The 15,508-nt window shown below is 41.2% G+C and overlaps 1 protein-coding gene across 5 annotated transcripts in view; it reads right to left on the reverse strand.

The window, feature by feature from the left end:
- LOC121194834 (phospholipid-transporting ATPase IH-like) overlaps window positions 1–15,508 on the reverse strand; it is a 29,873-nt gene that overhangs the window by 13,546 nt on the left and 819 nt on the right. For all 5 annotated transcript variants that reach the window (XM_041057913.1, XM_041057910.1, XM_041057909.1 and 2 more), the window contains exons 2-13: window positions 7,201–7,323; window positions 6,863–6,952; window positions 5,879–5,959; window positions 5,161–5,268; window positions 3,049–3,177; window positions 1,648–1,751; window positions 1,479–1,529; window positions 1,264–1,328; window positions 1,091–1,172; window positions 838–988; window positions 532–729; window positions 269–442 (exon numbers count right to left, since the gene is read on the reverse strand). In XM_041057913.1, coding sequence (XP_040913847.1) covers window positions 269–442; window positions 532–729; window positions 838–988; window positions 1,091–1,172; window positions 1,264–1,328; window positions 1,479–1,529; window positions 1,648–1,751; window positions 3,049–3,177; window positions 5,161–5,268; window positions 5,879–5,959; window positions 6,863–6,952; window positions 7,201–7,323 — 1,356 coding nt within the window. The remainder of the gene's footprint in view (window positions 1–268; window positions 443–531; window positions 730–837; window positions 989–1,090; window positions 1,173–1,263; window positions 1,329–1,478; window positions 1,530–1,647; window positions 1,752–3,048; window positions 3,178–5,160; window positions 5,269–5,878; window positions 5,960–6,862; window positions 6,953–7,200; window positions 7,324–15,508) is intronic.

The raw sequence follows: 15,508 nt of genomic DNA on the forward strand, positions 1-15,508 counted from the left end.
TCATGAACTGGATATATTGAAGAGTGCGTTTACTGTGTTCATCAGCAATGCAAGTGAAAAAGTTGTTTACATTAAAATGTCAGAGGAAATTACTTTAATGATCTTCCTGTCTGAAACTGTGACATGTTAATCTGCAAATGTAGTTCACTCACATTTTCAGCTAAAATATGTTTAAAGTCTTTTTTTTAGTTAGTAAAGCCAAGTTTCTACTCAGGCTAGATTTAGAAGCCTATTTACTTTACAAACACACAAACACACACACACTTACTCTCCTGTATCCTCCAGGTGAGGAATCAATCATGTCTATACTGGAAGCAGCGCTGAGGATTTGCCCGTTGCAGATGGCATGCGGGATGTAGACGTTCCCGTCGACACAGCATTCGATAAACTCCATGTTGTTCTCAGTTAGAGTGCCAGTCTTATCAGTAAACACATACTCCACCTGGCAGGGAGGAAGGGCAGAGAAAGGGCATGTCTACATAAAGTTTACATTCAGATACTGTATGCAAATGTCTGTGCGTGCTGATGTACCTGTCCCAGCTCTTCATTAAGGTCAGAAGTGTTGACCTGAGCTCCCTCTCCCAGCTCTTCATCAAACATCTCCTCATCCCAGGTGATGAAATAGGAGCCGAGGAATTTCTGCATCTCCACCGTCACGTACATAGACACTGGGATGATGTAGTTAAACAGGACCATGAAAGCCAGGAAGTCTGTGAATGCTCGGATCACCTGGGGTTGGGAGCAGGAAGGACAACAGCCATGAAGTTTTAGAGAAATGAAATCTGGGATCAGGTGTCAATATTTTTTTTTTTTTAAAGTAGAGGTTGATGAACGGACCACATGCCGCTGGCGCTCATTCTCAGTTCTGTGGTTGTACCAGGGCTCATCTCGGTCGGGGGACCACTGCCAAGCGTATTTTAGAACAGTGTTGATCACCGCTTTACTGATCAAGATGCACAGATACACTATCAGAAAGGCATTCATCGACCTGCAGAGAGTCAGAGAGTGAAGCAAGGGATCAGGAAACGAACCAATCGAAAAAGAACAACTCGAAATCATGCAGTGAGCGGAGTTTCAACATTAATCATACTTTTCTACAGCAGAGCGCTTTTGAGATTTAGACTGGTAATTAAGTGCCATCTTTGTCTCCATGCCAGTGTAGACTGCAACAGCTGAGGGGAAAGAAAACACTGAGTTACCAAGACAGTAATGACATTAGCCTTTCCTTTAACTGCTAAGCTGCGTGAATCTGCATGTTACTACCATAAATGTGTTGTGTGTTCTTCAGTGTGGCTCCTCTAAGAAGCAAGTTCTCAGCCCCAAGTGGTCTGCAAGAATAAAACAGAATCCGTGGCTGTCTTTGTTTCAAAAATACCATTCAAAATATTTCATTAATCTAAGAGAAAACGCTGTCCCTGTCAAAACTAAAGGAAGAATATTTTAAAAATTACCTGCCAACAAAAAAAATGTACACTCACCTAGCCACAGGCTCTTCTTTGTCCTTGTAAATATTGATGCGTCCCACAAATCTGGAAAAGGTCACGGCAAAATCAAATCAAGACATATTAATAAAGGAAGATTCATTTCTAAGAGGTGATAGCAGGTCTGGAGTACATGATGCATCAGTGAGCGCCTGTCAAGACTCACTTGTAGAGGTCAGGCTGCGGTTGTTCACATTCAATAGTGGCATGTAGCGAATCCACCTCCTGCTCTGTTCTAAAGGCCATGGTATCTGGTACAGCATAATAGGTCTGAGACAGAAAGGTGGAGGAAGGGGGAAGAAGGAGAAGAACACAACAGAGATAAATGTCACCCACAGCCACTAATGAGAGTGGGGTTCATTTGACTCCTCAGCCTGGCTTCCTACAGGTTTTCTAAATGACCAGAAGAGCCAGGGAGGTGAGCCGTTATAAAGTGCTCCCCTGATCAGCAGAGGAGAGCATGCTGGGAAGGTGAGCACAGCAGGAGGTCTCCCTGGGGGCACTTATTGTTTGAGGAGGGTGGGTGGAGTACTTTACGCTACACTGTAGAATATGTGTGTGTGTGTGCTCAGCCACGCACATGGTGGTGTGAGTGACATCGATGAACATCAGAGAAGTGAAAACGTGAAATGTGGAGCGTGACGGTGTGAGTCTCACTGCATGTGTTGATTGAAAAGTGCAAGGCGGCAACTAACGATTATTTTTCATGCATATTTGCCTGCTAATTATTATCAATAAAATATCAGAGATTTGTGAAAAATGCCCATCACAAAAGCTGAGGATTTAGGAAAAGGCAAATAGCCAACTAACCTAAAGGGGCTGTTTGGTCCTTTTTTAAAAAAAAAAAGGACCTAAATAATTATTTGACTATCAAAATATGGCTGAATAATTCTGTCAATACATCTAAGAAATTCAAATACGGAACATGTCATCTCTAGATGAGTGTGCACAGCATTGGGGTTTTAGAAAAATGTAGGACTTCCTAAGCCTTTTTAAATGCAATGTGAAATCGGAATTAAAATCTGTTTAAAAACTGTAACAAAGCTAAAAAACAGTTTCTAAATGAACATATGGACGTAACTGAAAGTTTTCGAACTGTGAATAGGTAAAATATGAAAAAGGACAATGAGACTATTTTCATGGAACATAGCGTAAAATCCAAGTGTGTTTAGTGGACCTACTGTGTAGCATCATATAAGAATGAAAAAGAAGAGGACGGATAACCTACTTTCCATAATACATATTTGTGATACCATAGTGCCTGGCAAGAGTGTTGTCTTCTTTTGTTATTGCTGCCATAAAAAAGATTTTTTCAAATAAAATTTAAGTATAAAAAAACATTGTATAACGATGCTGGTAATGCTATTATACCATAGCATTGTTCTGTGGAATGCATTGTTTGATTAAAAAAAAAAAAAGGCTTATGCAAAACTCCTTTAGGAGGCCCTAAATATAGGTGATTATACACTTTTAAAAGGACCCATGTTCACCTTTGGGTTTTTCTTTTTGGAGATCAAAGATAGTAAATTTAAAGTCATAAATCGAAATCATGCACTAGTCCTGGCACCTTGTGACTTGACTCCCCATCCAGGCTGGTGGTGGTGACATAGCAGGTCCCATCATGACGGCTGGAGGAGAGCAGGATCAGGTCACAGGGGAAAGTCTCGTCCTCCCTCACCATAACGATGTCCCCCACCTGACAGAGGAGGACAGGCACATCACGCACCCCGTAATGGCTTTCACATCAATAATAAATGAGAAGTATTTTGACGAGATTTTCACGTAAAAACAGAGAGCAAAAGACATACAGACAGACCTGCGGGTAATCGTGTGCTCATCCTTTAACATCTTTTTTTTTTTTTTTCAAAGGATTAAGAAGTTGCATAACAGATTATGCGAGCGGAGCAGCTTAAGCTCTGATAAATCCCATCTCCACGGTGACCATACACATGACACACGCTCTCTGATTTTGCATGATTAATATATTCATCATTATTCCTGCTCCCAATTCACACTCTAATCCTCTCTGTTTGATCTACGGAAGTGAGAAACCTTGGTACAGGGAACGCCAGAAGATGGAGAGACAGAGGGAGGAAGCAAGAAAGGACTGTGTGAGAGAAAGATGAGGACAACGACAAAGGGAGACAGAAAAAGACAAGGGGAGTTTCTGTGCACATGGATGTATTATGTCTGTCCTTACCAATGAAATTTACTGAAAACTATGGTAACACAAGCTAATGCTCTGCTGTGTAGCTGCATTGGAACCTCATTCTGAGCTGACCCTCAACATCCTACATTCTCTACGCACTCGACAGGAGCAGCAGATGCAGCAGAAATTAGATGTACCTGCACCCATTAAATAAACCCTTGACACAATGGTGAAACTGAAGACTGAAATGTACCATACATCGACATAGGAGGTGCTGAGCTAGACACTCACATTATATGGTCTGACATCTCTGTTTTCATTCACGCTGCAATGATATGAGAGAAATTTCTGCAGAGCAGCATGCAAGCTCAGTGAAACCGGCTCCTGCTTTTCGACACAAATCTTGAGATTCAACCCCACATCTGGTACCAGTACCAGGAATACTGTAAATAAAACGAAACAACAACTAAATAAACCGGCGTCTTATTTCCTCTACTCTATCACTTCTTTATCATTCTTGCTGTGTATATTTCCTGAAAATTAACCCTGTTGGAGTGGAGTGTCATATCCACTGTAGAATTTATATGGACCAGCAGTGATTGGTCAATATTTAGAACAAAGACTGTAAGAAAATGGCTGAAATTGAGAACACGGGCTGCATATTTTTGCTACAACAAAGTTATAATCCTTAAAAAGATAAGTCCAGAGATTCTATATATTTCTCACAGTCAACACATCCCATAAAAATGCCAAAACCAACAATGAATTAAGCTTAATGACCATTATTGTCTGTGAAGCCAAAGCGGACGTCTGTGTACCCACCAATTTGTAGGCACATGAATCTACCACTTTGATCAGCCAGCACGCTTTGAGCAGCTCCTCTGACAGAAACGCAACAGACGCAGAGCAACTTCTGTACTGGTTTACAGTCATTACTTATTTTTTAAATAAAGAAAACCATTTTAGACAATGTAGTCCAAAAAGAGTAATACCAAACTCAAGATGAAATGTCTTCGTGAAATCCCTTGTGCAAAGGTACATATTTTGAATTTGACAAAGAAAAGGTAGATTTCACCAATAAAATTTAAAACAACTATATGTTTAGAAAGATAGTTAACATTAAATCTCACTGCTTCACAAAGACCATCAAAAATGCAGTACGGATTAGACTCAGACACACTAACAAACAGTGGTCCACTGTTGCATCAGAATGACATAAGAGAACATGAGGAGATGATGACGACAGGAGAATCCGAACTTATGAAACGCATCAGTCCTGTTAAGGCTCCTGGGGACTCTTGCATGGTGCGCCCAGGGGACACAGACTGTTCCTCTACTACAGTTTCAGGTCAATTAATTGGTGGGAAAGACAAAAGTGCACAAGAGAGGAAACAAACAAAGTTAGAGAGGACTGCAGAGAGGAAGAGAAGGGGGGAGTGAGAGCGACAGATATAGAAAAAGTGAGCTATGCAGCAGTAGTGTTGCTTTGTGGCCTCAGGTGCTATACTTCTCTAATGAGGCCATTCTTACCCGTAGCTTGTGACTCTGTGTCCTCACCACCTTCCCCTGCTGCACCACGTCCACCGGACACTCGTTTATAGAGCAGTCAGCTTTGTGTCTGAGCCAGTCCTCATAGCCCTGAGAGAGATGCAGCAAGAGGGAGGGAGAGAGAACAAGATTTGAAGGGGAACGGAAGGAAAAGCCAATGTGTTTGTTGGCAGGGCAGAAACAGCGAATACAGATTATTGTGCAGGGAGAATCGGGGCCACAGCGTAGCATGAAATCAACAGAGAGAGGGGGGGAGAGGTGAAAGTCATACACTGTAATTAATTAGCATTGTGCTCTCTGAGTTTAGCGACCTCTTTCCTGGATTTCTAGCCAGCACGTCATGTTTTAGATTTATGTCCCAATAAAGCTCAGGCTTCCTTAGCCAGAACAGCTTCATCTATCACTGATAGTACCCCATCCTTCAGTACCAGGACGTGGTAGAGAGGATGCATCTCCCTGGGGCATGAGATGTTCAGCTAGAGTGATTAACAGAGGAGACCATTCATTATCATATTTCTCACATCACCAGACATATTCAATGGCATGTCCCTTCGCTGAGAGAGGAATGCGTATATACAGATAATAGAGCAGCCGATTGGTAGAGAGTGTGTGTGTGTTTGAGGCTAGGAGTTGGTGTATGTGAGGGGATCGTTGTGGGCAATATTTCCTGGAAATGTGAGCATGTTTGTGTGTGTCCTACCTGTTTTATGGCGGTGACAGTGATAACAAAGAAGAGGGGCAGGCCACTGGTGACTGGGCTGGTGGGGGTGTCGATGATAAGCTGCAAGGGAGAGGAACAGAGGGAGAACGATGCAGGGGGCAGGGGGGAGAACAGAGAGAAGAGGGGAAAGGATGCCAAGTAATGCAACGCTGAGTAAGGAAGTGCAGCAGGGAAAAGCTTCTGCAATAAGGAATCAAGCACCACTCTTGCAAACTTAAAGTATCCCAGTAATCAAATCTTGTTTTATGTATTCCCTCTGCACTTACTAGAGAGCAACACAATAAAGTAGGATCTTTGCAGTCGACAAAAAGAAAAAGGAGTACAAACATTGCTGCTGTGTGCCATGCCCAGTTTGTCCCATTAAGAGGGTGCAGTATTTCACATGCTACTGAGAAAACATACAGCACACAAAGGCCCAAGCTGTGGCCACACTGCATTGCAAGCTGTCCTCTTCCTCTATGATGAGTTTGTCCTTGGGTGATTATTCATCACTTGGTGCAATATAGTGGGTCAAGGAAAAAAGCTGTTTCTCTTTGATTCTGATTTAGACAGACGGAGAGACATTGTGCAGTACACCACTCATTAGTTCAGGATAATATCATGTTCCCAAATTCAAACACAGGCACAGGATTTAATTATTAATCTCCAAGTTCTTGAAAAATCAACACTATTTGGTTACCTACTGAATGAATTCAGGGCAGTGTTCAGCTGTCTTAACTTCTCCAGCTGCCCTGCAAATATCCTAATGCAAAGAAGAATTACATATGGGCCTGTTTCATGTAGGAATGAAAAACATTATTTCACAAAAATGGACACAGAAATGCAATGTTTGTTACCATGTTACCAGCCGCCGTTTGTGAGAGCTAGGAGATTATTTCCTTAAAGTTTTGGCTTTGTAATTTCAGATTAATCAAAGACAGGTGGAAAAATAACCACAGCTTATAGTTATCATGAAAATCTCACCTGGACCAGAAATATGACCAAAAAGTAGAAGTTGGCGATTCTTCGGAACTGCTCGAACAGGTTCTTGGGAATGAAGTTCCAGAAGGTATACTGTGGGACAGAGTGACAATAAAAATACTATCACACACATAACAACAAAAAGTGAAACAATGGCACATCAGTTCTTCTGGCAAAGCAAACTGCGATGCACAGCTTGACGAAGACGAGAAAAGCTAAATGTGTCATCCTTGAAAACATGGCCACAATAGGGATGACATGGTTGTCTGAATATGAAACAAAAGAATAGCATGATGACAAATAGTGTTATGATACTGGCTCATGGGCTGTGGCTCGCTCACCTTGGAGGAGACAATGCGGTTGTCGGGGTAACGCTGAGGGATGTAGGCCTCAGCTCCCGGAGGGGGTTCTTTATGCCCGATGTACACCGTCCGACTGTCCACCCAGTTCTCCTCCCCCACACACTGACGGAGGCCGAGATGATATATAGATATAAATAGCAAGACAGGTAGAGAGGGAAAAAATGGGTTGAAGCACACTGTTCAACTGTGTTTGCTTACAATTGACATGACCTACTTGCTATTACCTGAATTATATTATTATTAGGATGAGCTATTCAAGGTCTGCTGTATATTTAAACATCTAGAGTTTAGAATTTATTTAATCTGATGTATATCAAAATTTACTGGATGTATAATTTTGTATTTGGTTCTCTGCAATAACAACACCAATGCTGAAAGGATTAGTAGAATAGTGAATTGCCAGATATTCTGATAATTAAGGAAAAATGTCACTGATTTACTGGTTTTAGCTTTTCAAATATGACGATTGCTGGTTTTCTGTTTTAGATCATGGCAAACTGATTAACTTTGGGTTTCTGACAGCTGGTCAGACAAAACAAGTATACTAACAAATATCACAGTGGGCATTTGTTAGTATTTTTGACAGTACCTATACAAAGAAATATACTGCAGATGCCTTGATCCAGGACATTAGAACTGTAACATGGGGCCAATCCTGACCTTTTTTAAGCTGATCCCGTATCAGCCATGATGTGGCTGATTCACAATACATTTTCTTTGTTAATTAAATTCATTTGACACAACAGTAATCCTGGCATCATGTTACCCTACATACAAAATAATGTCAATGAGTTCCATCCAATAAGATATAGACTGCAAATCTAAAATAGATTTTAAATTTGTAGAAATGAGAGAACTGGAATCAGATCAGTACCTTGCACCTGTAGATACTGAGCTGAGATATGGGAATTAGCATTGAGAGAGAAAAAGTTGGATCCCTGCATCCCTACTAAACAATCAGTCTAATTCTTCATCACTGCAACAAACTTTCAAAACGTCAGTACTTCAAATTTTTGATCAGCTTAGAAAGACACTGGACTGACTGCTGTGGATTAAACGCTGCAACGAAGAAACAGAATGTTACACAAGACTGTGTTACATGACTTCAATAACTTCTTTTAACAAACAACTTCACAGACAAGACAGAGCCAGCTGAAGAATGAGTGCATGTTTGTTGATGTGTTTAGGTGGGATCAGCTCTGAGTCACACAAGTGTGGAATTGTTATTTATCTTTTTCAGTTCTTCCTGCAGGTCCTCTCTGCAGGCTGCGCTCTGCTCCATCCTTTGATTATTCTTTTTCCCTGCACAGGTCCAAAACAACAATGAACTCAATGTCTTGATACAAAATAATGAATACATATTGACTAAAGTGTATGCAAACCTCCATCTCAGTTCATCTCTCATCTTTATTACATCTAAGTAGCTCCCTGGGGAGTACCGGAGTGCATTCTGGGAGTTTAGCGCAGCACACATTTTTCCAAGGTGTCCTTCATTAAACATTACTGTGGATAGAGAACTCTCCAAGAAAAAAAAAACAGGAGACCACAACGTTCAGCTGTTTGTTTCCATCTGGCTTCCTACATGGCTCCTAATGCTCTGGCCTGAGTGGGCAGTGTGAGCGTAGCCTTTGGCAAAGCAGCCTGCCTGACACAGCTCAAAGCAGAAGTGTTGACCATTAGCAGAAAAGTTCTGGAACAAGCACCTCGGTGGAAGCGGCGCTTCACTGCTTTAAATGTCCTCCACATTTTGGCAGGGATGTAGCTCGTCGTTGCCAGTGACCAAAACTTTTTTTTTGTGTTCAGAGCTGACATGATGTAAATTTAACGCTTGAGTCCTGTTGCATTAGAGTTACAGTAACATTGTAAATTCATAACAATGCATTTTTAAAAGGCGTAAGCATGGACACAAGATCAACTGTAGGCTAATGTAACTTTACCTGGTAAAAATAGCAAACAGCAACAGCACAAAGATCAGAGTCACATATCTAAACTTAGCCACTGTGATCAACAGGCGCTTAGCAGTGGGATAAAAATAGGCATTGACCCAACAGTGGCAGCCGACTTGAGACCCCTCCAAAACATTAGTGGGGTCAACATGACCCAGAGAGATACAGTGAAATGGAAAGAAGAGAGAGAGAGATGGAAAGGGAGGAGCGGATTGAAGGGGAGCGAGCAGCAGGAGCATTAGATGCAGGGGACAAAAGAAAGATGAACATAATGACTGAAAGAAACAGTAAAAAAAAAAAAAAAAAAGAGCAACAAGGAGAGAGGAGAACGTGTCCAGAATAAAGATTGACTGACAAGCTGTTGTTGCCGACACAACAAGCTACTCTTGGTCTTAAAATGTATATTTTGAAAATTGTGATAATTATACCAAGAGATTTTGATTTACTTTGCGTACAGAGTTAACCTGGAAAGATCCTGGTAACTGAACAAACCTTTTGAAACAATTTTTGAAGGTTTGATCTCTATTTGTTGCTCTGACCACAAAAAGTTTATAAGTTTACAAAGAAAAGCAACACCTTATTAAGAAGAGAGAAGTCCAAAAGTTCCCAAAAGACTTTTGGATGAGACTGCAAATCATAATGATATGAATATATCGTGCTATTAAATGAATGATTATAACCAAGGTGTAATTTAAAAAGAGAAACTAGTTGCTGAGATTTTTGTTTTACTCATATGAAGACTCTGGTCTCACACAATGCAACAGTGGAACAGTTTTTTTTTGCTTTCAACATTTCAACATACGTTTGATTATCTAACATGTAATTGTGAAAATAGCCTGTCCATACTGTGATATATCTATATATAAATGCATATCAGTTCTAGAAATGATTCTTATTAATATTGCGACAATGATTCCAAACATATCTCCCATCTGTATCTAAGTCTACAGCATATCTACTAGTTTCCACTGTTCAAACATTTTCCACCTAAATTCCCATTTCCCTGATCCCATCATTCGTGCCATCATATCTCTGCACTGTGTCCTCCCTTTGCAAATGTCACACCCTGACAGTGTGACTGTGGGAGAGGGATGGAGAAACACACAGAGAGATTGCATTGTGGTTTGTCGTTATCTGATCATTAATCCTCAGTGATCCGTATCAACCCCCGGCCCACTGTTCCCTTTCCATTCTACTGCTCCATCAGACAAAGTGGCTGGTTGGCTGGTTGGAGGACATGGAGGCTTTGTCTTTATTAACAACGCTCAAACAGCCTCCTCACAGAGAGGCTGGTCTTACATCAATCATTAACAATGACAGGATGGATTTGATAGCAGCAAACATCCCACCGCTGCAACTCCTTTTTATGTTTCAAACTGTACAGTGGTTCACTCTCTTGGGTAGATGTTTTTTAACTGTTTAAACTCTGGGTTCACAAGAGACAACAGAAGCAGGTCTGCTATTTTTAGACAGTTTTTCTAATCCTGGCCCTCTCCCCCATTAGTATGCCTAACATTTGCAGATGCATTTCTTCACAGCTTTTTACAGGACTACGAATGTGTACATTTTCATGTACAGTGGAAAACTAAGCCCTGACCCTGGCAGTCCCAGACCTACCCATTCTGTGTTCATGATGTGGGTCCTTTCTACCACAGAGGTGTAATAATAGGTATACACCATTAACTGGCCTGATTATAATTGTCATGTCTCATCCCTCTTCCATGCTGTCCTGCAGACGCACGCAGCATGTGGAGCAGGTTTCCCTCATTAACTCACTGATCAGATTCCTCTGACCGAGCTCTTCCTTAATGAACTACTCATGTTAGCTGTACAGAGTATGCAGAAACATACAGTTACATTCTTTATTTGTTCAAAGCCTAGACGTAAGTGTACATACAGGTTCCACAGCACAAACTAGTTCTCACGCAGAAATTAGTTGTTTTTATATATGTATATATATATATATATATATATATATACATTTACACATTGCAACATTACAAAATTTCCCCTAGCTAGCAGTTACAAGAAACTTGTAATGAATTTATGAATAGCTGGCACAACCCAATCCTGTTCGTGAACCCAGCTGTTTGAGCAATGTTTTACTGATCTAAAGGTAGCGTTTCAACATTAAAATGAGAGAAAGTAGCACAGCTGCTAATTTAGGCCAGAGATATTAAAAGAAAGGTAATAACTTATTAGTGGAAGCTGTGGGGTCTGTCGCAGCATTGAGCAAAGATAAAAGGAGCCTTGAGAGCTTGATCAGCTAAAAAAGGATGGAGGCTACCTGTTCAACATGCACTCCACTGCCACTCATTTCCCATTAATCACCATAGCAATGCAGTATTCAGCAACAGGCCGCCACACTACATCTGCAAGTTCGTAACACAAAGAAACAGCTTCACACGGAGGACTCATTATGTTTAGACTAAAGATCAAATGTATAGTATTTTCTCCTTAATCTAATGAAATACAAAATAATCTAATGTGACAAAAGATGAGATGAAATTTTAAGGAAAATGTGAAGTATTATTTAAATGTTACTGACAATATGGTCGAGATCTTCCTGGAGCTTTTATTTGATTCAGCTAGGACTTCTTAATCTACACTCTGTGGAAAAACAAAGTGGAATGAAAGAACAAACATTAAAAGCAGCACTGGAAGTGCCATTAGCTGTTATAATTTTTTCTCAGAGGATAATATTTTGGAGAACACACTGCACATTGTAGGTACAGACAGAAAACAAAGATGTTTGGGTTTGAAAATTTGGGAAAGAAAATAGTGACTTGCAGCCTGTACACACTGATCTCAATGGCTGACACTGATGACAAAAGCCATAACATTCCTGATGATGCAAATAACTGTATATCTGCAACAAAATCAAAAGGATAAGTATGAGATTACTTTAAAATGACAAAAATGTGTATTCTGTTGTTGCCCCAGCTTCCTCTCCCACTTGACTTGCTGTGATCCAACTGTTACATAAGTCTTTAATCCAGCTGTGCTACTTCTCCTCTCCCCTCCCTCTCTTCCCTCCTTTTTTCTCCCACCACTGTAATCTGCATCCCAACAAACCCTCTTTCTCATTTTGTCTGCACTTAACGCCAACAACATGCTAACACAGGCTTGAAGCTGTGTCTTCTAATAAAGCCTCTGTCTTCAGGGCACGCTGTGGGAAAGAAAAATCATTCCTATGAAGAAGCATGGCTGTTTTCTCTGATATACACTCAGGCCAGTGGGCAATGCTCGCTCAGCCCAAACACAAATCCCTGTGTGTTTTTCTCACCTACAGCCTTTCTCTCTCTCTCTCTCTCTCTCTCTCTCTCTCTCTCTCTCTCTCTCTCTCTCCGCCAGGGTCCCATCTCCAAGGGGGGCAGGGGACAGGAATAGACTACCCTTAACCGTTTGTAGCAGTGAGAACTAATGTGGTAAACAGTAATCTAGCAGGCTGTGTTCTGCCTTTCAACACCAGCCAGGGGACTCAAAGAGTTGTAAAGTTGCTATAAAACCTTTCTAAGCCCTTCAGCACTCCGAGCCCCGCTGGCACCTTTTTGATCAAAGGGAGACATCACTGGCCTTTCTCTTTTATCTGCTGAGTTTGTGAGAGGTCTCTGTAAGAATAACAGTTATACATACAGAGATAAGATATAAAGGAGGGTGAGGATAGCGGGGGGGACAAGGCTAAATCAAGCTGAAGACAAGAGATCGCAGTGGCCACAAGTATGATATAAATCAAAATGTTGTTACCGCAAGAGGCTGTTACATGAACATAAATGGTAAGCAGTACAAATAAAAGGACATATTGAAGCTCCTATAAAAGTATTAGGCATGATCGTACCATCACCCACACATGCCAGCATCGTTCTTATCCGGATTGTGACCTCATGCAGTTATCACGGTTTGCGCCTGTCTGAGGCATCACGCCATTGCTATTATTATTATTATTACCAGACAACAAAAGGGCACAGAAGAGAAGTGAGTGGAGACAGTGGACACATACAGCACAGAACCACAGCAGGTCATTTTACAGATAAATCTCATTATAAATAAATATATAAATATAAATCTCTTCCTGCCATGCCCTGGCCTGGGGTCTGCTGACATACCAGAACAAGAGCACACACGCACACACAGACACACACACACACACACACACACACACACACACACACACACACACACACACACACTCCTATTAAACTGTATATCTTATTGCATGAGGGCTTAGCCATTCTTTTATGCCAGCAGAGAAAAAAGTTGAACAGATTTAGGTTATTATGCAACAAAACGTCCCATTTAAACTTCATGCTCTGCAAAACACCATGACACCATATTTTTCCTTTTCAAAAAGTATTTACTGAACTGTAAAGACTCAATTCACCAGCAATTTTTCTTGAGTCAGGAAACAGGCTTATAAGCAGGACAGAATATGTTAATATTAATAATATTCTCATTATAAAGTGCCATAATGGATACATCTGAATAACTATCTGCAGTTAATAATGACGTTTATCAGGCAACACAGTTTACACTTCACAGTGAATGCTGATGCACCAATGGTCAAGATACAGATTAAGTAAAATGCCAAATCGTGGAATTATCTCAAATAATGAACAAAATTCTGGTTTGACCACAGGTCACAGCAAAGATAGTTATTTTCTTTTTGTGTGTATATAGTATGTTTTGTTTTTTTTTTACCTCCTCTGCTTCCTGAAAAAACATGTATGATTGAATTTAAGAGTTGTCAGACATTAATGGCCTGTCCCTGTCTTCGTAGTGGTTGCTGGACTGCGTACACACCACGGACAACAATGGAAGTAAGTCCAGGACTTTATCATTTTAGCCTTGAAAAAGTGTGGTGTGTTGCATTCCACAGATGTATTAGAATGTTGTTAACAAACCAACACAAAAGCAAGTAAAAGCAGAGCAGAGAAACACAAATGTCCCTCACACGAAAATACATCAAGGACAAGCCACACGTCAGTGACAGAGTAATAATAAGGGAACAAGATATGAAGTGAAAGGCTCATAAACTTGCCCAGTGGAGTAAAGTGAACTAAATCAGACGTACACTCTTTAATGGCTGAAGAAGACTTACACATTCAGCAATTTTTTTTTTTTTTTTGGTTGAAAATTATAAAGGTATTCAAGGCTGGCTGCATTCGGGCAGTGACCTTGACAGGAGTTTACATCTCTCTGTCCACAGAAAAGGCCTGAGAGCTCTGCTTATCAGATGTTAATCACCTTGCATGATGTAATGTTTGTTCTTCTGCATAGTCTCATTAAGGGAGCAGTTACTCAGAATATGGCAGGGTTAACAGAAGGTGACACGCAAGTAATAGAGGCCGGGAATATACATCAACCATCGTTCCAATTCTAAATCAATATGTGGATAATTGAATTAATGATTAATTCCTTGTCTACTTCATAATGTGGCAGACTGAGGATGCAAAAGGAAACGGGTGAGAGATGAGGGGCATCTTCAATGACCCCATCCCTCCCGCCCTCCTCTCCGCCTCAGTGGTGGATCTGATTTCCCCTGATATTAGCCCTGCTGGAGCATCCGTCAAGCTCCCTACACACTGTCACCTGCCCGCCTCACACACAAATACACACACGCTCACACACTAATTTGCACAAAACAGGCTTGACGAACCAGAAACGTACGCGCTCAAAAGCATGCGCCCACGCACACAAACAGATAGTTATCTTCACAACACCTGAGCCAGTTTTAAGGTCAGGTGAAAGGGTCGCAGACTGCATATAGCAGATGTGTCGATACTCCAGAGGTGCCCGGTCCGATGAGCATCACTCAGTGTGTTAGAGCTGGTTCCTTCTAGAGGCCCCCCCCACCACCACCACCACCTCTAATTCAGGCACCCACAAACCAGCTGCTTCCTGTCCTGGCAGATAATCACAGGCTGCTGATGGCACCGGCCTATTCAGACCAGACCAAGTAGTAATATGGTTACAGTTCACCATCATCCGCTTCGTTATGATGTGGCTATTTCCTGCTCACAGACAGACTGGGTAACTGATTAATGCTAATGATGAGGCCTTGCTGGACTCCCTCTTTTTTTTACTGAGTAAGTTTTACCCACTAGTTTAGCTCTAGCTCCAGTAAGACCCCCTCTAGTTTAACCTGCACAACTTACTGCTCTATCAGGCTGGAAGTGAGTACGATGCACAAACTAATGCTGCAGAGTGAGTCCCTACAAGGCCTCTCAAGTCTGTCTTTGAGTTCTGATTGGGATTTTTTTCCTCTGCAGACAGACAGGGCAAGTGGAGGCCATGAGATAGTTTAGTATGCATGCATGTTGTAGCTCACTAGAACAACTTAA

The sequence above is a fragment of the Toxotes jaculatrix genome, chromosome 15 (genome assembly GCF_017976425.1).
Source record: "Toxotes jaculatrix isolate fToxJac2 chromosome 15, fToxJac2.pri, whole genome shotgun sequence".
Lineage (NCBI taxonomy): Eukaryota > Metazoa > Chordata > Actinopteri > Toxotidae > Toxotes > Toxotes jaculatrix.